At 44.2% G+C, this 26,501-nt stretch overlaps 1 protein-coding gene across 1 annotated transcript; it reads left to right on the top strand.

Moving 5' to 3' along the window:
- Nucleotides 1–609: 609 nt before the first annotated feature.
- fgf22 (fibroblast growth factor 22) lies at nt 610–24,971 on the top strand (the record flags this gene model as incomplete). The annotated part of the gene is made up of 3 exons (XM_079266884.1): nt 610–1,015; nt 22,939–23,042; nt 24,777–24,971. 3 exons carry the CDS (start codon nt 610–612, stop codon nt 24,969–24,971), a joined length of 705 nt encoding a protein of 234 aa, XP_079123010.1.
- Between the last annotated feature and the right edge of the window lie 1,530 nt (nt 24,972–26,501).

Here is a 26,501-nt window from a genome sequence, read left to right as displayed (position 1 = left end):
TCACACTCACACACACGCACGCACGCAGTCAGTCACCAACCCTCCTCATTCAACTCCCTCTCAGCCACGGGTCAGCAGCTCAGACAGGCACCTTGTTCCTATTCAGCTGGAAAGAGTAGTGCATCGCTAGGTGCACACACACACACACACACAAACACACACACACACACACACTTTACAACACAAAAATACACATATACACACACACACACACAGACAAACACACACACATGCGCATCTTCAAACAGCCCAGGACTTTATCTGTGGTACGGGAAAGAAGACCTCAGTCCAAGGAGGAGAACAGCCAGAGAAACAAGGAGCGACACTAAAGAGGAGCTTTTTAAAGGTGGATTCATAAAACACTTCACGAAAGGATCGGACAAGTAGAATCGAAAGCAAGACCGAAAAGATGACAACTGGAGAAAGCGTGTCGCTGTAGGAAGGCCTGCTGTCAGCTCTGAGGTGGGAATTGGTCATCTGTGACATCCAGAGGATCTCCCTTCTCTCTTCAGGACTCCCACCCTCTTGTCATCCCTCCGCCGGGACATCTCCCCCATCATCAGCATGCCTACAGCTTGCACAAGGTGCACCTTGGGAGTCTGACCCACCATGTGCAGATGGACGCCGTCCGTAGCTCATCTCTGTCCTGAACCTGCCCTTGGCAGCACCACCATCACCGCCGCCGCCGCCGCCACCACCACCACCACCGCAGCCTCCACCGGGCGGACTCTCCCCTTACCCAGCGCGGCCTCCCTTTGCCTGGCATGCTTCACCTTGCTGCTGGTCACCGCTGGCACCGCCACAGGGGCCTGTCCTCCTGGGGTTGGACATGAGCCCCTTCAGGTGCTGGCGAGTGGCATCAACTGCTCATGGACTTTGGAGAGGCACACTCGCAGTTACAATCACCTAGAGGGCGACGTCCGGCTACGGCGACTTTACTCTGCCAACAAGTTCTTCCTCTGTATTGACAAAACAGGCAAGGTGGACGGCACTCGGCGGAAAAACTACCCAGACAGTAAGTGCATCTAAGTTCTGTTCATTAATTGTGTGTTGAGTGTCACTGAGAGGACAGGATGCCCTGTGACGCCCTCACTCTTTATTTTTTTATGGCTGGACTTTGTTATCTGTTCACTTTTTATAGCAGTTCATAGGGATATCCTTTGGTTTCATTGCTGCTGAGCTACTTGTGTTGTGTTTAGAGCATGAGAGGCGCGTTGCTAGGTAAGAAGGGAATACCCTAGTGTGGATTTAGACTCCTCGTGGGACAGCCGGCACAAGAAAGCTGACTTGAGGAGAGACATTGAGCATCAGTTGGCGATGCAAACTGGGCTTGGAAAAAAAAAAGCTTCAGGTTCACCGGGGATTAACTTGTCAAAACTGTGACGAAAATGCATCAATTGTAAGTAGCAGGTGGAAACGGGAACACATTCCTCCAACGAATACACGCACTGATTCACGTGTATTCATAGTTTGATTTGTCATAAACAATGAGACGTAAAAACAAAGCTGCATTTTAAAGCCTCATGCAACCTGCTATTGGATTTGTGATTTCTTTCACTGAGCAACTTACTGTTTGCCGTCACATTTGTCTGACAATCGGGCACACGGCTGTAACTCTCCATAGAGGCTGTGGCTCTTCCTTGCACCCCACAATCATGCCTCTTAGCACCAATACCCAACGTGAAGTATCCAGCATGCGTCAATGCAGTTCTACATAGACACCCATAGGTTATTCTGTATAGTCTGTGCCTAACGTGCTTCAGGGACACCTGAGAAGAGGTCGCTCAAACAGCAGCCGAGCCTCTTCAGCATGTCCATCAATGGGCGTCTTTCAGATGCATGACCAGGTCAGATGAGCCGCCTCTGCTCACGATCTGACCTCCCTCTCCATTAGTCACCGGCTGACTGACTGACTGGATGGCCCTTAGAGACGTTTATGCCTTTGACTGTAATATTTATGCATTTGCTCGTTAATGCCTTTTTATACAAGTGGGTGAGTCAGAGTTTTTCCATACGGCTACTGGGGGCTGGAGCAGCTGCTGCGTCCAGCTAACAGGCCAGCCAGTCTGTTGCCACTGTTTCAATAAACTCCAAGCTGCAGTCTGGATGACATTTGTTCACCTGTCGGGATTAGTCACCTGGCAGGATCTTTTAAAACCACACACACTGGTAGAAATTCAAGTTGAGATGAATTATTACAACATTAAAGTCAAACCTGTGGGCTTCTCCAAGCTGGGACATTATGCTTTGATATTAGTGGTAGTTGTCAGCTACCATAATAAAATATCACTCCCAAACGTTGCATGAATTTGACACCCGAGAGGTCATGCTGGAATAGTGGCTGCAATACGGCAACATGAGGGCTGAGGATTGTGACATTCGTGCTTTTTCTTGTCATTATTAATGCTTCGGTGGTTGCAGTAGCTCTGGACTGCACATATAAAAAAGTGCAGTCCCCTCAAATATAATGTCCTCATACATTTTAGCCATCGTCCTCTCATTTCCTTTGGTGGAAAGAACGATTCTATCTGCTCGCTCGCACACAGCGAGGGTGTGTTTCGGAGCCGAGCACTGTGCCAAACCAGCGGTCATGTGGACCTTGTGGTCAGTCTGTGGTTGCGCCTCACAATGGGGCAGATCTGGTTTAAGGCCGTTTTGAGGTCTCACTCGGTTTCTGTGCGAGGCTACCGTTACTGCCGTCACGTGAGGAGGCTTTCAATCAGACTTAAAGCCTCCTGACCCAGACAAGTTCTTGATACTGATACGGTGGGCATGCTATAGATTAGAGTGGCAGGGCAAGCAGGAAGTTGTGCATATTTAATGAGAGGAGCAGTGACGCAGAGGGCAACATCGCCATTAGTCTCACACAGGAAACAGGAGTCATTTCTTGTTTAGGATGTTATAGATACTTTTGAAATATTTGGTTCTATCTCAGATATTCTCAACCACTGGGTGGAGGCCCACGGGTGAACCCCAGACCGCCATCTAGTGGGCCGCGGAAGTACTGACAAATGGTTTGACGACATTTATTTTTTGGTATTTTACAAAGCTAGTTATTTCTGTGTCTAAATGTGCACAAGAATCCAAATAAATAAAATAAAAACACAGCATATCAAACAAAGTAGTTAACCAACCACGACACATCATCAGGTAGAGACTGACGTCTTTTGCAACTGTTAGCGAGCTAACGTCCCCTCACATTAGACGGACACAAAACGGATCGTCTTTTGAAACAAAAGAGTGATGTTGGAGACAACCTTGCACCAGTAAAAGCTCCAAAGCACGTGGTGAGGAAATATGACCCTGAATACGTTAAATTTGGATTGATAATGGCAGGGAGTGATAGGTGAGGGTAAGCAGAATATGTATTTAGGTCATTACAGCTGACACACAGCACATATTTACAGTTTATTTTGTCTCCTTTTTTTGTCATGTAATGTTTTTTTCTCATTTATTTGGAAAGGTGGTCCTCTGAATTGTCTTGAGAATTTGAAGTTACAAAAAGTTGAGAACTCCTGTTCTATCTGAGGCAAAACCTAAAAAAAAGTTTGAGACACGTTCTTGCAAAAACATACCCACACAGACAAATACAGACAATGTTGGAGACACCGTATTGTTTGGGCCTGTATTATAATTTCCACATTCTTCCATTGTTTTGTACAAGACTAACCTGAGCTCAGGACAGCCCTGAGCCTGCTGGGCAGCTTTCAGGAGCGTTGCCCAGCAGTCTGGCCGACCTCTCCTCTGTCCTCTGTGTCGCCCTCACACTCTTGTCGACACAGCTATAACGCCCTGACAGCTCTGCCTGCTACACCCAGGCCCCGGCCCTCACCTCCACCCCACTCAGTTTTTCCAGCCCAAACTCCCAGCTCCCTCTCAGGTGCAAAAACAGTTAAAATTAGTCAACAGGCTCTCTCTGCTAATTGAGGGTTGGAAAATATTGTATCAATCCCAGCGGAGCAGGGGCATGGAACAGCTGAGGGAAGAGGCGAGAGGGAGGAGGACTCGGAGAGATGACAGAGCTGGCCAGGGTTGATAGAGAGAAATGCAAAACACAAACGGTAAATGACTGCATTTCAGTTTATCAGTCTTGCCTTTGGGTTTGTGAGGGATAAGCTGCTAGTATAACATGCAAAAATGATGTGCAGCACTCATTAAAATGCCCTATCAGATATTACCAAAGGACAGATAAGAGATTAAATGCCCTGCTTTGTGAGCACTCACACGGAAATGTACATGAACATACACTCAGTCAAACACACACAGTCAAAAGTACACAGTCAACCACCGTCAAACACACACACACTACAGTTTCCGGTATCTGCTCCTGATTTGTTTTCAGAATCAAGCATGTTTCATGCTTAGCGGCACGTCAATCTATTTGTTAATCAAACCAGAAAGATAGTAATCAGACAAGATACGTACGTGACTCGACTATCTGACTACAGCCTGTGAAACCACACGCTCTAAATATAGATCCACCTACAACCATCATCCAAGTTTCTAAAAATAACTTGGTGAAAGTGCCACAAGACGAGACACTCTACAGTACTTTGAGGGACCAAAGGGGGAGGGCCCCGACATGTTTTCCTTTTGACCTATGGCAAAGCAGAAAATGACCGAGGGGAAAAACACACCCAAGTGTTTACAAAAGCTCCAGGCAGGTACGCATCATATCCTGTCCTGGGTCATCGGTCATTGCCTGCTAATTAGACAGCGCTGCAGCACAACAGCTGTGTGGGCACGCCCAGCAACCGTTTCGTGATCAATTGCAACAGCAAATCATAAAGCTAAGTGGAGCAGTACGAAATAGAGAGTAGAGAACCGGGGGAATGGGCTCCTTGTACGGTCACCAAAGTCAAATTCACGTGAAGGCTCATTGAAATTTTATGGTTTTCAATTACAAGCTTGTTTTCTATTTTCATCCCTTTTTTCGGTTTCGCGTTCCAATTTTTTCCTTTTGGCGTGCCGCACTGCGTATATTTTATTTCATGTTTCATTTTTTACATCTCATTTAAAAAAGGATGGCCTGTGACATTTTGTGTGTGTGTGTGTGGCTGAAGGCTTCAAAGGTTTGTGCAGCCTCCAGGTAGCGACAGCCCCGCTCACCCTTAGGAAATAAGGTCACCTCACCACGCCGCTATGATCACAGAAGTCACCGCGGCCAGACAAGCTCCATCCGCGCTCTACAGCCGGGCAACACTCACAGCCAGGGTGTGTTGTGTTCACCAAATTTCCCTTGGTGTGCAACATCTTGCTGTTTGATGTGAGAGTTTTCCAAGTTCACGAGTGTATTTGACTTGGCCGGGACCCATGGGAAGAAAATCTTCCACCCTGCTGAAAAATGTTGTGGAAATTATTCAAACTTGTTTTAGACGGGGGAAACTGTCACTCGCCAAGGAGTGACTGACTTGAATTAAAAAATGGGAAAAGACAGGACGAGTGCTGCAGACAGAGGACTAAATCCACCTCAAAGGTTTGACCAGTTAGACAGTGATGAACGTTTGTCTCCGCACACACAGTAGTAAAATGAACATGCGAGTGAGGAAGAGTTCATATTTGAAAATCTGTTTAATTTATGGGTCAGCTGAACTTAAGTGTGGGAGTAAATACTAATTCAATCATACCTCATACCCAGGAAATATGATCATTATGTACCAGTTGTGAACAGTCCTATACATTAAAGTACTCTCAAGCTCTTGTTAAGCACTCACCATTGTATTATACTAAAGCAGAAGACACTTAAAGTCAAAAGGTAATGAGAAATGTCTCTTCAACCCTTTTAGAACAACATATGCAAAAAAAAATTCTTCGTATTTTTATATCAAAACCCTGTTATCTTTTTAAAACTAAATATGATGTGTGCTTGAGTGAGCTAGTAACAACCAATTTCAACCAATGACATCCATCTATCAATCAATCTTCAATCATCAATTAGTCTTTTAACTGTACACCAGTTTCACTGGGGAATACGACACAGAAGCTAAATACACTCTAACTTCCGTTTCACTTGGATTTCAAAATAATTTTAAATCGGAGATAATCTATGCACACTAAGCCGTTCTTTTGACATAAAGCGAGACTCAAAAACACCACTATTCTTCATCTCCAGCTCGTGTGTTATCTAGGCTGCAATTTAGGGACAATGGCAGACACATGCCAAGAGGGACAGACATTACAAAATGTCTGTTGCGTGCCGTCTCCCATTTTAAAGGTGTAAGAACGTTTATTCTGTCCTGGGCATTCTGCATCCTTACCATGACTCACCTTGAATTCTTGTAGAGCTCAGACTGGGACGTGTGACTGGATCAACAGCACCGGGGGCTAGCGGGGCTAAAGAGGGAAGCACCTGGCCGAAGGAAACGCTTTGGTGTTTTGAATCTGGAGAATACACATGTTAATGAGGCTAGGAGAAGGGCTGGGGCGTGCTCTGCTCAGTATTGAGGTGGAAATTAAAGGCTGGAGGAGTGCTGGAGCGCTTCCCGTTGCTCATTAGGCATTATGTAAGGTTTCCTCCGGGTCGTCTCAACTGAGAGCGGGATTCGTGGACATTTTGGATGCCAACAGGAGGGTAAAATCCCACGAATCACGCATTTGTTATCCCTTCAATGAGGACAGTGCATGGCCTCGGCCTGTGGGAGACAAATGAAAATCGACCCTTTGCCAGCTGTGTCTTGTATCAAGAGGCCGAAAGCTAAATAAAACATCACTGGCACACGCACGCATGTTAAACATGCATGTCAAATCGGTCTCTCGCTCTCACACACACACACACATGATAGCTGTCCTGGGAACATTGCAGGACAAGAGTGTCAGTGTCACCCTAATTAGCCGAGGTTCCCTGGTTTCTGCCACCAGGGTTTGATATCATGAATGGGCTCTAGAAATGTAGCAATTAGTAGCTAACAACCTTTACCAGTCTGGCTCTGGCTCCTCTCTGGGATTTACTGGTTCATCAGCAGGTTTATAGAGTATGACTTTGGCTCCAGCAGCCAATTCCTTTATAGCATCCCACAGCTCTTGACATCCTGTGGGTGTGAAGGGAACACAAAAGGGAAGACTTCACAGTGCCAGTAAGCGGCTCCTTGGATCTTAAGGCCATTGATAAAAGGTGTTTGCACTGATGTTCTGAAAAGCTTCTTTAAGACGGAGAATGAGACCTGAATACAGGGTTCAAGTATATCCATTTCTAAATACTTGAAGGAAGAAATAGTGTGAACATGAATAAATGATTTAAGAGTGTAAGAGAGCAAAATTGAGGTTTTGTAATAAGCATTATACTATATTGTCCGTCTTTTTTTCCCACAAGAACGGACTGATTGTTCGCCATCGAACAATGTTCGTTGGACGACAACTTGGCAACCTTAAATACGTCTACAGCTACAGGAGTTTAAAGGTGTTCAAATCTAAGCTAAAATCACGAGGAGTCCAAGACTAGGAAGCAATAATAGCTGGAATGTAATGCACCTGTTGCCCTGAAGACAGAAATCCGTCCCTGTAGGATTTGGTCCAAATCATAAAGGAAGCAATAAGAAGTCAAATCAGGCGCTTCTTTCTGTAGGTGACGTTCAGGTGAATCTGGTACTCCTTGCCCTTGTTTTTCCCTGTGCAGCTTTAAGCCAGCACACGGGAGGACTCCGTGGACTTTCAATAGACTTTAATCTCAGCCAGCTCACACATGCAAGCAGAGCAACCACAACCTGCTCATCAATCTGTGTAGTTAAATATTGACTTGCTGGCAGGCAACTAAGTCATAAAAATCTAGTTTACAGCTCCTGGCAATGTGTCATAGAATGGCAATCTGTTTAATCATGACACCTCTGTGGAGAAATGGAGCTGCATCACACTGAGGATCATAACTGGAAATGACACATTTACTGTATTTAACTGATCACACTGAATTGTGCAGTAGATAAGATACTGAGCACCAGAAAGCCTGTCATGATCCAACATTTCTTATCATGCAGACATCACCTCATGTATTTCTGTGCGAGTTCTGATTATTTGATGTGATTTTTAAACAAGACTAAGAGTCTACAGCCATGCTTGCTGCTCTGTGAGGCTGTAATGCTCATCGTAAACAGGTAGTGATGCTCGAAGAAAAGTCAGGTGATCACCAAAGTCCTTAGGATTCATCATCTGGGGAACACGAATGTCTGTACCAAAATGTCGCGCCCATCTGTGGTTGATGTTGAGATATTTCACAGAATAAGTGAAACCTTTGACTAGCTGGTATGGCTAGAAGAAAATTCCCCAGATCACCAAAGTCATTAGCATTCATCCCCTGGGCACCATGAATGTCTTTACAGAATTTAATGGCAATCCATCCAATAGTTGTAAGTAAGCAAAGTTTACATTTTGTCGTGAGTCAGTCAAGTTAACGTCAACGTCACTTGACGTCACAACTTTAATGACTATCCATCCAATAGCTTCTGAGGTATTTCAGTCTGGACCAAAGTGATGAACCGACAGGCACTGCCATAGAGCCGAGACGCTAGCTCGGCTAAATACGTTTACCAGACAGTATGAGACCATGAATATGTAAATAGAGCTGAATATAGGAACTGAGTTCAAGTGAGAAAGGACTGACTGTTTCAATACAGATGAAAGAATCTGCAGTTCAAAATGTTAATTATGATCGTACGGCATTTTTTAAAATTTTAATCCATAAATAAGAGAGCAGATATTATTATTATTTAAAGACAATTCACACACACGGCTCACAATGTAGAAATGCACACGATATGGAATGACACCTGGGTGGGAACAGGGTTCACCTATCTGAAATTACTAAAAATGCTAGATTTAAAAATCACACAAGTTATATTTAGTTTGTCTTGAATTTAGATGCCAATTTTGTGAAAGCAAGAAATTGTGTGACTGTGACTTCAAGATTGAAGCAGAGAAGTCCGTCTGTTCTGAATAACCCGTACTGTAAATACATTTCATGAGAGTCGGATAATTAATGCAAATGTGGAGGGCTAAAAACAGCGACTTCGATGCAGGTCTGCGCATACCAACAGGTTGAGACCATACAGCGTCTTCTCTGAACTGCATTACACACATCCACCCGTACCTGCTTTTTATCTCTGAGGCCATTTTGCTAAACGAACACGAGCAGGATGTGAGTATCGTGTCAGGGCTCTTTGAACGAGTGTGTACATTTTAGAAAGCATGTGCCTGTGTTTATACTTGTGCCATTGCAGGAGCATGAAGTGGACCTTAAACTGAAAAAGATGTGCGCTTCCTCTCCTTAATGGCTAATATGAACCAGACTTTACCTTGCACTCAATTCCGATGCGTGTGTGTGTGTGTGTGTGTGTGTTTGTGCGCACGCTGACATGTGCAAGCTTGTGTGCACACGGGTGTTTTCCCGTCTGGAACGTCCATGCTCGTCATTAGAACATAGAGGGTGGCGAAAAGCACTGCAGTAATGCAGCTGAAGTCGGACAGTGCAGTCCACAACATGCCTCGCTCCTGTGTGGACACACTGAGATCTTCGTCTTGAACGCTGCTTCCTTCTTGCTGAACAGTTACTAGACATTTTATCTGGCTGATTAAAGACGCTTTCACACATGCACTGCAACCAGATGTATCAGTCTGCTTCTATTAAATTGATGAAAAAGTATCCATGTGCAGTCATATGGAAAATTGAGGATGCGATGCATGGAGATGCATCTCGAATCGTTGTGCGTTTGAATCGTTGACAGGTCAAATCGTGATTGAATCGAGTCGTGAGGCCAATAGATGAGAACGCGTCTGAAACACGGACAATCAACTGTTGTGTGCTACATGTGTGAAAGGGAAACAGTAAAGAAGTGTGAGACCATATTCTGTGGACGTTGTCCGGAGTTCATATGAGAAAACTGCTTCAGTTCTCAGAGCTTGAGAAAGTGGACGTAACATCATAACATTCATCTACAACATTCATCTATTTTCGAGTGATTCAGGAAGATACGCTTGTGGGTTTAACACGCTTTTCTGCCCCCATAACTGAGCGGGCAGAGAAAATATTGAAATATTCAAACACATGTGAAACACCGGGTTTTCATCTCATCTTTGCCAGAAGCTGGTTTGATGTCAACCTCATGCCCCTCTCTCTCTGTACCCAATTTATCTTTGTATATTTATTTCTATTCACATATCTTTCACTATCATCCTTTCGATTCTTTCTTTGTGTCTGTCTGCCCCTTTCCACCCATCACCATGCCTCTCTCTCTCCTGCTGTCTCCATTTCCCCGTCTCCTCCCCTGCAGTGGATAGGATTAGGGTCAGGCCCCTTTGGCCAGTGGAGCAAGTGACAGCTCTGACAGGGCCCTGATTTCACTCTTGTGCCTTCTGTCACCTCCCTGTGTGCCCATCTCATTTTAATAATATAAATATGGGGCAAACTCAGGCCACAGGGAATATTCTGTGTCCTGGTGCTCAGTCACTGGAACCTCGCTCCACACCTGAGCACTTATGGTTGGCAGTATTCTCCAAACTAACTTGGATTTGGTGGGTTTTCAGACTAATGTTGAATACAGAACTACTTGCAAAAAAAGACCTGTATTCAGTTTGTTTGATGGCGTCCAGGGAAGACAAAGGAACTGGCGGGATTGACACAGTCCTGAGAACATAAAGAAAACATACAGGGAGGGACTCACAAGAGACATATTAAACAAAGAATGGTCAAAATCGAAGCAGCAAAGGCTCAGATATCCTGGGTTTAAATCCAAAGTATGGTTCAAGCTCCAAAAACACAGGATCCTACCTTTCCCATAATGCAACTGGATAGTTGGGAATCTCCCGCCACAGAAGATATTGTACAACAGCTTTCACAAGCTGAGCAGTACTCCTCATGACAAGTAAAATAAGCTTCATGTGTACAATTTGTGTAGTGCCCCTTAGTACAGTAGTTTGTATCCATACAATTTTGGTTAAAATATCTTCAACACTGTAATTAAAAATACTTTAGGACATATGAGGCGTCCATCTTTGTTTGATTTTCAGCCTGCAAATACATAAACGTTTCCCAGTTGTGATTACAGCCTGGAGTTTCACGTGAGCCCTATTTACAAGTTGGATGAGAGATGAATGCAGCATGAGTGAATACTTTCACAAATTTAGCTAGGCAGCCTGCACGATCATCACCTGCAAGATCTGAGTTAATTTTGCTGAAGAGGGAGGGAAAAATAAATCTAAAAATAAAAGAGCATATGTGGGCAGAGACTCAATGTGGTTAAAACTGACAGGGAATGCGGGTTTGACTCAGATGCGGATTCTCTTCGATAACTACCCGGGAAGATGATGGTAGGAAACTGTAAACAAGGCCTTTGTTTCGTCCTGATTATGTTTCCACTCAGGGTGGCTGAGTCGGGTCTGGACAGCCAACCAAACCAGCCACAGATGCAACACACCAGCTTACTGCAATTAAGTGGCACAGGAGAATGACCTCAGTCTAATGTGGATCCCGTCGTCCCAGCCGCCCCTCCTCCGTACCAAAGTGCAGGAAACTGCAGAAGCCGTGAGTCACAAAGCTCTCGGCGGGCAGATCTGTTTGTAACTATCTGTGAAGCCTTTGATAGCTTGCTGTTCGCCTGTTACGGATGTGATGCATGATTTGGAGGCAGTTTGCCCTCCTTGATTAAAGAAAAGGCCTCTTGGTCGGTACGACTGCGGCCCCTCTGTACCACACAGACACAGAGGAGTGCACCGTGGGCTTCATTAACCTTTTTCACCTCTGCTATCCCTCAGCCTCACTACAGCAGCGCTCCACCCCACCACTCGCACACTCCCCCAGGTTGTCCTCCAGTGTTACCTTTTCTGGCTGGCTTGCCCCCACCGTGCTTGTAAATTTGGGGTTTGATCAGCGGAGGGTCTTTTCCCATTTGATTTACAGTCCTGGAGGTCCCTAATGAACTGACTGATGTTCCATTGCATACAATTACAGCTTAGCATGTCCAAGGAAGTTAGTGTTCAGCGGTGTAACTACCGTGGAGTGCATGCTGACAGGACATGCAGATCCACTAATCACTGTTTGATGGGGACTGTGTGTGTGGTAGAAGAGATTCCAGTACTGCCAGAATCTTTGACCTGAGCCTTGCCATTGTTTTTCACAAAATTCTCGTCTTTGTACTAGTATTTAGTGCCCGATAGTATCACTTTCTCAGGTTCACTGCCTGTATAAGCCGTGATTTTGAACAGTGAAATTGTTCAAACACATACAGCTGAAGAGGCACACACATGTGTACACAGATATATCCAGATGTGGGTGGTGATTCTAGAGTATTGGGTCAGTCTGTCTGGGGATAAATCAGACAGACTAATCTGTCCTGTGAGGGGATGGAGGGTAATTGGTCACATTTGACCCCCGGCCTCGCGGACTGTGGGAACGCGGGCTTTATCTACCAGCGGTAATTGGCTAATGAAACACTTCCGCAACTCCTTCACTAGATTGTCATCCACCGGTTGGGATTGGCCGAGTCGTGCGTGTGTGTATTTGCGTGTGTGTGGCCGGCGCAAGTCGCCAAGAGGCATGTGCGTGCGGGCCGAGAGTGTGTGCAAGCAGTCTAGAGAAAGGAAAATGGCAGGATGCGGAACTCCCAGTGGCCATCTCCACAACGTTATCAACAGCATCAGCCTCACGATGCCTGCAGCGTACTGATACATTGACAGAGCACACATTAATGGTTGTGTGGTTGCAATTACATTTCAAATTTAGGTTTGAAGCAGAAATGGTTAATGCAATTCAAACGAAATCTCTGGCCCAAGGCAGGGATTTTTGTGTGGCGCACAACCAGGCCGTGAGTGTTTGCAGCATTTAGATCATTCTCTCAATACCGCGGTCGATATGACACATGCCTTGTGTCGTATTTCATTGGATTTTTCTCATGTTTTATAGTAGTTTCTGTGTGATCGGTTATCTGGGCAAAGCCATGCCCGCATCAATCGAAAGACGAGAAAGGGGTGGGGAGAGTGAGTAGTGGGGGTTTGTAGGAGGGGTACTAAGAAAAAAAAAGGCTAAAGTTACGGTGGTGAGACAATGTCTCTGAGGTCCCATCAAGTGAGCCATTCATAGATGCGGGCCTACCAGTTTGTGGAGCCAGGCAGACACTCCGATAGAGTGGGGCCCAGGGTGGCCTTGTCTTTTTGTCCCAAGCTGACCCCTGCTCTCCCGCCTGGCCTCTGCGCCCCTCACCTGGCCTGTCCCAGCGCACTGGTAACGGGATACCTGTAATTTGCTCTAATGGCCTTTGAAAGACCTGGCTGGGCTAATCCCTGGAGTACTTCTCCCAGCAGCCCCGTATGAAAGGGTGGGGGTAACAGGGCCGCTTGCGAGTCCTGAAAGAGGACCGGCCCCTGGATTGTGTGTGAGAGAATGTCACCCCTTGCGGCCTGGGCTGGGGCCGAGGGAGTGCGGGAGTCAGCTTTCAGCAGATCACCACCATGTGGCTTGTTCACATGGCTTAAAAAAAAAAGAGGAGAAGATTGTCTCTGCTTTACACCTCCCTCAGTGGCTTCGTCTGGCAGGCAGGGGGAACTGGCCGAAGACCAGCCTGCGCACACAACTCTAAGAGACTGCACTTCAAATTGTTTCCAGATTTGCTTTTGTAGTTTGTGCTGAGGTGTTTCTTCATGGATGACATTTGCTCTTCTATAACAGAATAGATTTATATCCCCAGTGCTGCAGAGCTGCAAGAGGAGCAGACATACAGAATTCTTTGACGTAAAGTTAAAGCAAAGCAGCTATTGACCTCGGTCAAGGGGACGAGAGAGTCATGGATGGATGAGAGAATATTACTGTCAATGGAGGATGTTCCCTTATGCGACCTGCAAAATTATAATAACACTAATGCTAGTGATAAAAATAAAACCAACGCTGAACAAAACGCTACGGCCATTGAACATGGACAGAGATTGAAAAGACAGGAGAAAAATAATCTTATCCGTCTCATCTCGACTCTCATCCCTCCAGAGATTTTAGTGGAATGTGGGAACAGCAAGTGATATGTGGGCAGGGAAGACCAGCCCTCTGCTAGTCTTTTCTCTCCTTTCTTCCTGTCCTTTCTATCCTTCGTCCTTGTTTCTTTGATGGGGCGGGCCACATGCAAGGGAAAGTACTCACAGAAATACGCACACAAGCACATGTCGTTTTTGCGCCCTACTTCCTCAAGGAATAGAAGCCATTGGACACAGTCATATCTAAATGGCGGCACACATGCACACAGGCACACCGTGCGTACAGAGTGATTGAGAGTGACGGCATGTTTAGACCTGTGAAAGTTCAAGTGTGCGAGAAAAAAGAAAAAGGCGCAAAAAATAATCCTGTTTCTTATTTCCTTTGATGATACTTTAATTATGTAATTTATACATTTAGTTTGATCAAACATGAGTCGAGTTGAAGGATTCATCTCTGTCCAGGAATTCAGAGCTAAATTTGGCAAGAGAAACACTGTTCAGACTCCCAGACAGTCTGAGCTCATTTCAGGAACTGAATTACTCTGCATATTGGCTTGAATGTGCTGCTTCAGGCTGTTCTCACCCACTATGTGTACTTATACCGTAGAAAGGTAATGCGCCGTAATTCAAATATAACCCACGTAATCATGAACCAGGTCTGCCTCTAAGGAAGTCAGGTGACGTAGTATAAAGAGTGACAAATTCCACATCGGAAGGAGGTTGGGGTGGAAGGATGGATGGATGGATGGAATGATGGATGGATGGATGGATGGATGATAGATGGAAGGATGGAAGGATGGATGGATAGATAGGTCGAACAGACTCAGGCTGTCTCTCGATGTCTCGTAAGAAACCAAAAGACAATCTTCACTTATTTTACCTTACTTTTGTAATGTAACTAACGTACTTAAATAACACGACCTCTGTAAGATACGTAACATAGTTATTTATTTTAACCCAAACCACAATCTTTTACAAATCCTAAACAAATTGTTTTGTTGACTAAACTTAACAAAGTAGTTCAAACATATTTTTACCCAAAACACAATCTTTTCACAAACCTAACCACCTGATTTGGTTTCCCCAAACAACACATTCATAGGGGAACGCACGAAAAATAACTTTTCGTAAGATATCCCATGAAGCGTTGTATAGGAGGATGCGTTGGCTGCTTTGAATAATGTTGTGGGTGATGAGAGTGCAGCGCAGTTAATTTGATTTTCATTTCATCACTGGTTATCGTGATGACATTTTCTAGATTTTATTATCTTCCTTGTTTGGTTCTCGCTGTTAAAAAAACCTGAGATTTGTAACTGCAAGTGGTGTGTTCTGTGTTTTTTTGTGTATATGTGTGTGTGTGTGATAAATCCAGCCCAGCTCAGCTCAGCTCAGCTCAGCTAGCTGCAGACATATTTCATAGCTGTTATAGGGATGAATAAATCATCCCAGTCCTTTGAGAGTTGATAGGTATGATGCATGTCCGCCGACCGGCAGGGAGGGAGAGGAGGGCTGACCCAAGCAGACTGTGGGACAGAGAGACCAAAGAGGTAGGACAGAGGAGACGTGAGGGACAGACGGGCAGTGAAAGGCAAGCTGGCAGATGGGAGACAGGAGGAAGGAGAGAAAGACAGGTACAGTTTGTAGAAAGGGAGGGAGGAACTGCCTCTAGATCGACAGCTGCTCTGCAACACACACTCACAAACACACTTAAAATTGCACATGACACACACGCACACACACACACACACACAGCAAAGCACAAATCCTCTGCTGGAACAGTTGAGCTCTCAGAGTGGCAGTCACAACTCCTTTAAAGAGACTAAAATGTATACTGCTGTCCAGAACTTGTCGGTCCAATAAACCAAGAAAGGCATTGCATCATATTTATTTTGAGCCTGATCACTTATTCGAACATAAATAAATGGCATCATTTCATCACTATGTCTATGAAACATTATGTGACCCTAATACAAATTTGTAAAAAAGGAACCAGGTGAAAACATCTAAATTGGGGAGTAAACCTGCAATGTGCAACTGCTTATAAATTGAATAGTTATATCCTTCAAAAGTCCGAGCACAAATAGTAATTTAATCAACGATGACCTAATTTACAATGTTATTTAAGATATAGGGCAGAAAATCATTGTGGCACCCAAATCAGTCATGTCAAAGCAGGTACTTTTGCCTTTAAAAGCAGATGTAAAACACCTGCTCTCTGGTTGGGGTGTGGCCAAAAGTCCTCCGTGCTCACAAGGTTTTGCTTGTCAAGCAGTCCAGTCTAATGTGTTGCTGTGCGCCCAAAACACCACCTCTCTGGTCAATATTACTGTTGACTATTTATAGTACAAGTGTGCATAAAAAGCACATAGATGACCACCAAGTTACAGATGTCCTTTCCACTCACGTGCAACCTGGTGCACCCAGTCAGCCTGGTTTTAAAAAATGGCGTTGCTCTCGGCTTATTTGAATCAGAGGCTGCTTTAAGGAGAAAGAGGACGAGTTGGATGGTTGGGTCATACGCAGGTCTTTCTACCAGGAGACTGGTGGTTGTGTCCCGTGTTGAACCAGAAGTTACTTCTCTTTTTTTTTTTAAACAAAACATGATCTGGGGAATTCCTCACCATCTGCTAATCAAGGGCTGTGTGGGACGGATTTGTCCCAGGGGGTCAAAAGTTCGGTTGATAGAGTATACTTTACCAGGAGAGACTCCCAGTCATCCCCTGAAGTCTTGGTTCATCAGGAGGATCGTGTTTACTCTTGCCTTTGACTCAGTTCGGGTGTGTTTTGTATATGTGTTGTGATTCGACTCTATCCTCTGGTTTCAACTAATAGTCCGTGTGGGGCTGATCAGTGTTGTTCCTGTCTGTGCCTCCCTGACCTGACCTGCCCCTACGTGATTTGAGCGAGGCATGTAAAGGACCATACATATACACTCCAAAAACATGAAAATGCTCACATTTTTGCTTTCAAGTGGTTCTTCAGAGTCCAAGTCAAACCAATAAACCTTCTTAAACACCTAATAGTAAAAAAAACTTTGCTGTCATTCAATTGTCACTATAAATACTAGTGTACATCTTCACAACGAACCTAGCAGGGCTGCTTCCAATGATTTTACATCCTCTTTCTAAGAGAGAGGAATACACATCAATATTCAAACTATTTCAGTGCAGAACACAGTGTTTCCCGTAAACTACCTCTCTGTCATATTCCACAACAAATTGAAGATCAGGTTTCATATCAGCCCACTCGCGGCAATGAGATCATCACTCATCCAGTATCACGTGCCAGACAGCAGAGATTTATTCTTTCAGTAGCACAAAGGTTTCTCCATCAGTCCTAGTTTAAAGTCATTGTTTCATTTTGATTGCATCTCTCAGACAGCGTACATTCAACCAAGTTCAGTACTCAAATTCAAGCGATTTTACTCGTAGTATTTCCATTTTATGAAGCTTTATATTTCTACTCCACTCTCCGGAAATATTGTATTTTTGTACATTTGTCTGACAACATTTCCTGGACAGTGAAAATCACGTGTCGGGTCTCTTGGGTCAGCTATAAGATGCAACAGGGTTGTTTTTCTGAGGTTGACTTTTTATAGATACGTGGTTCTCCCAGGACAGTGGTGCTACAAACAAATGATGATCTTACAGAATATGATGCATTGCTGTCAATTAAACAACTTAACAGTATGTAGAGTAGTTCAAATTAGCGCAACCTTTAACATCTACAAATGTAACATACACAGCAGTAGTATTAATCCAGAAACAGCCTGGTTAAACACTGACAGGGAACATTTTACTGAATACTTCTTCCGCCACGGTTTGAAACTGAAGGCCACTGACACCGAAGCAGTTATTCTTGTGCTGATACACTTCTTCACCACATGCTAAGGGCCATAATCAGTTTTTTGTTGCTCAACATTATGTTGTCAGGGAATAAACAATGGCCTCTGCCCCAAATCAATGTCATGATTATGCTTTATGGACTACTAAATGAAAGGGCAGTGTGCAATCGTTGCTTGTGTTTCTTGGCTGCTTTTCAGACTGCAGGTAAAACTGGTCCACGACAGATCCTCTTTTTATGATCAGCATATTCAGATAAGTCACATAATAAGGGACCCATAATCAGGGAACCACCCGCACAATAGAAAAGCTAATTGTCTCCTTCCTCTTTTTTAGTTGTTCAATTATTGTGACGTCTTCTGACAAAAAGCATAAATACAGGTGAATGATGATGATGAAGTTGTAGTGTATTGACAACCAGATGACTGATCACAGAGACAGTTAGAAGTGGCCAAAGGTTAACACACAGCAATACCACAATCCCCACTGGGTACTTTATGTCATCGCTTTGCAACACATCCAGTGTTTGGAAGACTTAACATTTTTGGATAAAAACTCAGCATTGGGGTGAGAAAAACGGCATTTTTAGTGGGAACAACGGGCTGAAGCAAAGAGTAAAAATGGAACCGAGTGCAGACACACTCCGAGAGCGAAGCTCAAACCTGCGCAAATTGGCTGTGACTGTCCGACTGTCAGTTTCAGAACGTTACAAAAATGTTCGGATGCAGCTGACACCTCCTGTGCTCATTCATGCAGCTCATTCATTGGACTGCGGCGTGAGTTCATCTGCAGATGCTGAGTTAAACTTACAGGAAGACAAAACTCGTCTTGATGTTGTTAATCAGAAATTACCACCACGCAGGTTTGCTTGGATATCAATGTAAAACGGTATCAACCCCGAAGGTATTAGAGAGCGCTGTGGTGTCCATGAGCCAAAGTTGCATAAATACGCGAACACAGACATTGTTTGCAGGTTGCACATTTCCCTTTGGGAATTAAGCAATCAAAACCAACCTGTCTCCACAAGTCATTTGTTTAGTATTTTACTGTACATTCAAGGGTTAATGTCCAAGTTTCCACATCACACCACCTGTGATGGCCTCCACTAGAGCGCCTGTTCTCATGGTAATATCTCAAGGTGTTTAAAGCAATGGTGAGTGATGCAGCCTTTGTCTGTGCCGATACACACAGGCGGCTGCTTCGCCCAGTACCAGACCCTTCAAGGGGGTCATGGCAGATCAAAGGTGCTGGTCACAGCCATTAGGCCCGGCAGCCCAGACCCGACATGAAAAGCTTGTGTTTTGAAAAGGAGGGCAGAAGGAAAAAAACAACAGGGCCCTCTTCGTTTAAAAAGCAAGCAAACTGTGAAATAATTGAAAAGGTATGTCAATCAAGGGCAGGAGCACAGCGGGAACTCCAAGATTCCCAGGCTCCGCTCTGGTCGAGCACTGAGCCATGGAGGGCTGCTCAAGGGGGCAACCCAAGAAATTAAAGACCTGAGAAAAGCAATAAAAAAAAGAAGACGGGGAGGAAAGGAGCAGGAAAAATCTTTCACTCTTTTCTGCTTCAAATTTGTGATGAAAGGAACCATTTTGCCACACTTTTGTAGAGCCCCATTCAAAACCCGTGGTCATTAATGTCTAGCTTGTCTAGCTCTTCACCTCTCAGGTGAGTAACAAAGACTTATTCGGGGGCAGCAGCCATTGGAAGCGCCTGCCCCCACCACCGAGACCCCCATCTTATTACCAGCACCTTCACCCTGTACTCGCTCCCTCCTCCTCCCCCATACCATGAGTCTGACAAAAGGGAACCCCGTGAGAGTGTCTCTCTCTTTCCTTTCTGCCTTTTTTTTTTCTTTTTTTTTTTTCAAAGTCAGAAAAGGCTTGAATGATCTGACGTTGGGCTAACGTCCAAAAAATGGGGGACGGAAAGAGAAGAAAGTAAAAAAAAAAAAAAACTGGGTCAAAGACTTTTTCTATGCTTTTAAAAATCCCATAGAGGAGAAATAAATGGCAAGTCCACAGTTGACTAGACATGTATAGTGCAGGATTTGCTTGTAATGGCAGCTTGAGCTTATTGACAGTCCCAGCCAAAACATGTCAAAGGTTAAGAGATCTTGCCAATTGCAAGTGGGAAGCCAAAATGACCTTTTTCATGAGCTCAATCGGGCCATCAGTTGATACTTGCTCAGCAGAACGCGGAGCAGGAGTGACCTTCACTTTCCAATGCAACTCAGGGACAAAGAATGAATTTGTCTGCGTTCTTTCTCTCTCTTCTTTTTAATTGTGATTTGGTTCAAAAGGTTTGAAACTGTTCTTGAATGAAAATTATTCACAGCTTAAAAAATGATTTAATTCTCTCTAAACACTCAACTATTACGGCAGAAAAAAGGTAATTTTATTGGAGCAAACTATATATTCCTGCCCGTTTGTGTTAAAAGTTCTTAACAATTTAGACCAGACCACACGTTATTAACAGGGTGTAAAGAGAGGATTATCCCCACACTGCACTTCAAACTGCACACTGTTAGACGTATTCATTTGTCCAATCTAAATTTAAGTTGGTTTGCAGGGGCCTAAAAGCCACAATTAATAGTTTTAGGATTCCAACAATCAAAAACAAATGATAAATGATAAAAGAAAAAATGTAATAGTTCCAGTTAAAAATGAATACTTAGAATTGATTCCGTCATACAGCCTTTCCTTCCAGTAAAGTGACATTTGGATTTCAGCAGTTAGGAAAACCCTCTAATAGCTTGAAATACCTCACTCTGATTTCTCAGGCTTTCAACACAATGGAGTGACTTTTCAAAGGGGGGACTGTGAGTTATATGGATCTAACTGGTCTTTATAGATGTGTGGTCAAGCGTCCAGAGCCCGAGTGATTCCTCGAGACAATGTGAAATCCCCATTTCATGTGCTCAGATCTTTTGTGTCTGCTGGCTGCTACACCAGCATGTATGAATGAAATGACATGAAGGCTACCTGTGAGACGATAGGAGAGAAAGTATTTAATGTGCTGTAGAGATTTGTTGAAGTGCTTCACAAAATCATTACAGATGTCAGCCAGAGGGACCCCTCAAATTTTAAAAATACATTTCTTCAAGACTATTTTCCAGCTTTAACGCTTTTTTTTTCTTCTTCTAATTTGAAACTTGAACTGTTCACGAACAACTCTTTGCAATGTCTCAGATGTGACAAACATCCCTTCCAACACACCTACTGTGCCTGGAAACTCAAACCAGCAAATAATGGCTGGCACCACTTACAGGCACCAGCGGTTTTCATTGGCTTGCACTAATCCCCCATAAACCCTTGCAGCGCTCCAATCACCAGCCGGGGCCTCGGCTAATTGCTTACGAGTCCCTTGCACGCTCCAGGTGCCACCGTAGCGCACCCGGTGTTTGTAAACACAGCTCGTAAAGAGGAGGCTGCCATCAAAGTGTTCACGTTTCCTCGGAGGATCAGAGGCAGGAATGATAGGGGTGCAGCTGGGCTGGTACCTGGACGGACTCGACGGAGGCATTCCCTCCTTCCCCGCAGCTGTGGCGAGCGGATAGAGGGCTTCGTTTACACGGCCCTGTCAGAGAAGAAAGACACTCAAAAGGAGTTTGTGTTTGTTTACCTTCCTCATGGTTTTCCTCCTTTTTACTCTTTGTACTTCCTCGTGCCTGAAGTAGATGACCTCAAGCACCACTAAGCACCACTGGGGAGCAGAGCTAAAAAAAAAAAAGAATAAAAAAACAGTTGGAGATAGTTGCGTGTTTAGAATGATGGGAGCAGCAGATGTATATTTCTTTAAGTTTTGGAGCCCTTCAGATGTGCTCATTGAGAAAAGTCGGCATCGGCAACATTGCGTGGACATCATCACACAGAAATATGACAGTTCTGGCAGACACAGACAAATAATGTCATCTTGGTTATCGGGACCCCTGAGGGGAGCGTTTATATGTCATTGCTGGACAGGTTTAACCAGCGAGACTGCTCAGGAACTCAGTCACTGCCGTGAACAAGACTTCGCTGTTGTACCAAAGCAGCTGGGGTTTGGTCAGTTGGGTACCCAGACCAGTGGCCCACTGCTGCTTTTATGACTACTTCATTTCCTACCAGCTTTGCGCCACCCTGTCCTTCAACACCTTGATCTGGTACTTTGTTTACAGCATCTTTCCAAAGCCAACAATCCCCTTTTCTACAAATATCTCACAGTGCCTCGTGTTTGAGCAGCAACATTGCATGTTTTCTTTGCACAGACGTGGTTTTCAGGGGTGTAAAAAGAAGATTCCGTGGCCTGGTGAGATAGCAGGCCGCATCAGGGCGCTTTTGAAGGTGTAAGTGGGCGATTTAAGCCAGAAAAAAAAAAAACATGATCCAAAAGAGAGCTTCATCACCAGCAATTAGCTGCTATTCAGAACCATGCGGTAAGCCTTCAGGTCATCTCCAAAACATCTCCCTGTCGTAGCCATGACAATGGCTGTGTGCCGTTATTTTTGCATGCGGACAAAAAACAGATCAAGAGGGAGCCACATGGGACTTGTTTGCAATCAGAGCCCAGAGGAAACAATTAGGCCACAAGCTTGCCAGCTTTTTTCGCGGGGTGAAGTGAGTTGGAGAGGCTGCTTAAGTGGCCGGCAGGCCCGGGTTTTGTGTCCCTCAGTAAACAAAACTGGGCATCATCAGGGTGGAGTGTCAAAACTGGGCATCATCAGGGTGGAGTGTCACATCTGGAGCTAGGAGGCTTGAACGGATGCAGGCAGTGAGGCAGAATGACACTGTGCAGGCTCAGACACTGTATGTGTGTGCTGCAGAAGTGCATGTTACAAATTTGGTGCATCTCAGGATGTAGTCCGAGACCGGGGTGTACAGATTAAGCTATTGAATTAAGCTTTAATAAACTCCCGCCTTTTCTGATATGATCAAATCTCAACCTTTTGAGCGAGACGCTCCAAACTCAACTGGTCTTCTCACAAAGGGAGCTCTTCCGAGCCGTTGGGCATGTCATGTGAATCCGTGTGCTGTTTTCTCTTGTCCTTGGCTCCCCCCAGAGCATATGTCTGTCTGGTATTCTAATCGCTAATGATAGAGTGGCTTTTGATGGGGAAACTCCCAAAAGCTACATGTTTCTAACCCAGACTCTTGTTCCCTCTTTTATTTTCCAGGCCTGATGGAAATCCGATCTGTCAGTGTGGGAGTTGTTGCCATCAAATCTGTCAGCACCGGGCTGTACTTAGCTATGTCCAAGAAAGGCACGCTCTTTGGATCGGTGCGTATACAACCCGGCAACATTGTTTCTGCAGGTCAAGATGGGAGGGCTGGGAAAGGGAGGAGGGTGGTGAGGGTAGGGGAGGTATGTATAGGGGTCCCAAATGAGTGCCTACCCAAACATGCTGGATTCTGCGGCAGTAAAGGGAATCTTCTGCTGGAAAGTCCAGAGAAAAGGTCAGAGTGCCGCAATCAATCATGGCTGTACACCTGGGCCACGGCTGACGATACCTGCAGCTTGAGTTGGCTTGTTCCACTGTCAAAATAAATAGCAGAGAGAAGACACCAGACCAGCAATGACAAAAAGCCAGCTGGGCTCCTTTAAAAGTCTTCGCGTGCCATCTGCCAATTGATGTTTCACACAGCAAGCTTTCGAAAGTAATCACCTCTCTTTGTTATAACCAGCCGCACATCAGACCTGAGGTGTGTGGTGTCTAGCTCATGTACTTATATCTTGGACAGCAGTCCTCTTATCAGCAGCAGTGATAAGAGAAGTGCCGTCAACAAGCGAACACAGTAAATAAGACATAAGCAGATCTGAAGACCCGGGCCTGAATGCTCCCACAATAACAAAAAAGGCAGGTGAATCACGCCGGGCTCATACTACCCTGATGCTATCACAGACAGGGCCTCATTACGGCCGCACGATTACGATCTGGAAAAGGGAATGCAGCAGAACCTCTTTTCACTACAATATCTTTCAAGACTCAAACGTGGCTTTGCTGACTGTTGGATTACCTTCACAGATTAATATACCTGAATAGAAAGCTCTTAAGCTCTTTTTTATTATTATTTTGTTTTCCTACTTAGTTAACTTAATACAATTCTATTCAGTGTACATACTGTGCATTTTTATTACTTTGTTTTCTTAAAGTTAATAGGTCCTGCTCTGTTATTTTATTATGTTGTATATAGTGTGCATTTTCCATACCCAATATTTTATTTTATTGTGTAACCCTGTTTGCTGCTGCCACAGACAAATTTCCCCTTGGGGATGAATAAAGTACATTTCTATTCTATTCTTAATCAGAAAAGAGATATTTGATAGAACATAACATTACATTTTGAAAAAGGTTGGTTTTATTCCCAACTTTGTTCATTCTAATTACTTTGAGCGCGTTACCTGTTCTGTTCACCCAAATTATTCTCAATATTTGTGTTTAAATGTGTGGTATTTTGGGGGGTTTGAGCTTTGTTCCTGCAACTGAAACCCTGAAAGGATGGCATTGAAAAATAGCAACATTTCATTCCAGTAACAATGTCCCAGTTACTCAGGATATTTCACAGAACTCCATGTGATCCAGTCAGTGATCAGCTTTCAGTGATCGGGGCCTGTAGCTTATTCCAAGTAATCAGAACATTGTTTCTGGAAGGACATGTTGCTTTGAGGTTTTTATTTCTTAAATAAATTGAGCAGCACAAACAAAGTTGACTGACATAAACTGTATTTGGTTTATGGAAAATGAGAGGTGGATATCGTGAAACCCCAATGTGAAGAACATAATGTTTTTTGGGGTGAACCAAGCCTTTAATTGTAGACTAAAAACTTCCATTGTGGCTTCAAAAAGACAAACCAGCGAAATACTTGAAGCAAAAACTATAAATTACACACACCTGGGAAATCCTTTACTGCAACAACAGACATTAACCTTTGTGCACTTATTGGAAACTGGCCTAATCCAGCACATCAGGAATAGCCTCTTAAACCTCTCCGTCTTCCTCCCTCTGATCACAGGTGAAGTACAACCCGAGCTGCAAGTTCAAGGAGCGCATTGAGGAGAACGGCTACAACACGTACGCCTCCCTCCGTTGGAAGCACAGCGGCAGGCAGATGTTTGTTTCGCTGAACGGGCGGGGGAAGCCACGGCGGGGTCACAAGGCTCGCCGGAGACACCCGTCCACTCATTTCCTGCCCATGCTCCCCTCCTAGCTGCCCAAGTCTGAACTCTGACCGGCAACCGGCCGACTGGCTCACCTGCCTCCTCACACTAGTGTTGATCCAGCCGTGAAGGCAATCTTCATTTTCATTATTCCATCCTCCTGTCACATAAATGTACATTTGTTGAGGGCTGTAACAATTGTAGATTTAGTATGATCTTTAAGTTATTTTCTCTAATGATGTTCAGTAATACAGTAAATATACAGTAGGATTATACTATATCCAGGCACCTGTCTGGCTACAGTATCGTCTGTGTGTCTGAACTGCATGTGCGGTGTTGGGGTGACGACTTTAAGAGGCTGTAAGAGGACTGAAAAGGGACAGCAAGGCTATTCTAGATGCTCCGCTAACTAAGAACGGAAGCATGCGATCGACTCTACAATTAAATTGTCACCATGTATCATACCATGTTAAACACATTTCTCATCTTCGTCACATGTTGACCACCATTTAAACCAATGAGGAATTGAAAAATGATAATAAGATAATAATATTTCCTTGTGCAACACCGTTTCACATATGATACATTCACATACATGTCAAACAGCATTTCACTGAATTAACGTACAGGCATAATGTGGTTTTTGGACATTTCACACGTGAAATGGAAAAGATGAATGTGTCACATGTGATATTTTTACAAGGCTAAATCTGACTACTTTTAGGCCAGTGAAAATAAAAAAAAAAGTTATAACAAAATAGGTATCTGTGTATATCCATACACCAGAATCAAATTTAAGTGAAGTAAAGCTGTGAGGATTTACATCATTATAATCTCTATACACAGATTACGTATTCATATACAGAAAGCATTGGCCAAAATGGAACCCACCGGCTGTCGTCTGACGATGATCTAGCTTTTTATTGGCTTAAAATGCGCTACTTGTGAAACAACACGGTTGTACATGGCGTCTCTTAACTCCAGTCACGCGCCTCAAGTTGCTAATCGGAGTGTTAACAAGGAACGAGAAACCAAATAATTAATGAACAATTCGAAGGGGACTTGGACTCATGCCCTCAGTGGTTCTAAAATCCTGGCTATGGCGCTGCTGCAAATCCAACATCCTCACATGTTGCTTGGGATATACTGTACTGACACTACTGGATAAGAGACACTGATCTGCACCTGAACTGTGCAGACGAGATGAAAATCTCTACTGCCTTAAAACACATTGCTAAATGAACTGTTCTGTCTGTGTATGTCTATGTATGACAAGAACACGACGCTAACTACTGGGATTACATGCTGGATTTTCTGAGATGACCTTTGTGTGTTTGCTTCTCCCGTTCAACAACCCACAGCTGATAGAGTAGGAATCAGTATCAGAAAAGAAAATGCAAAGTCTCATCTAGTCTCCGATTCTTTGTTGTGAAATTAAAAAAGTATACGTTTTGAGTCATTTAACGCATTATAGCAGACATAGGTAAAGCAGATGTCACATAGCAGCAACTTCATTAATTTTGTACACAGTAGTAAAGGGTTATTACATGCTGCCTCTCTCTTAAGTCTTGCTAACATTT

This window comes from Melanostigma gelatinosum (genome assembly GCF_949748355.1).
Source record: "Melanostigma gelatinosum genome assembly, chromosome: 4".
NCBI classification, from domain to species: Eukaryota; Metazoa; Chordata; class Actinopteri; order Perciformes; family Zoarcidae; genus Melanostigma; species Melanostigma gelatinosum.
This window is presented reverse-complemented; position numbering and strand designations above follow the sequence as displayed.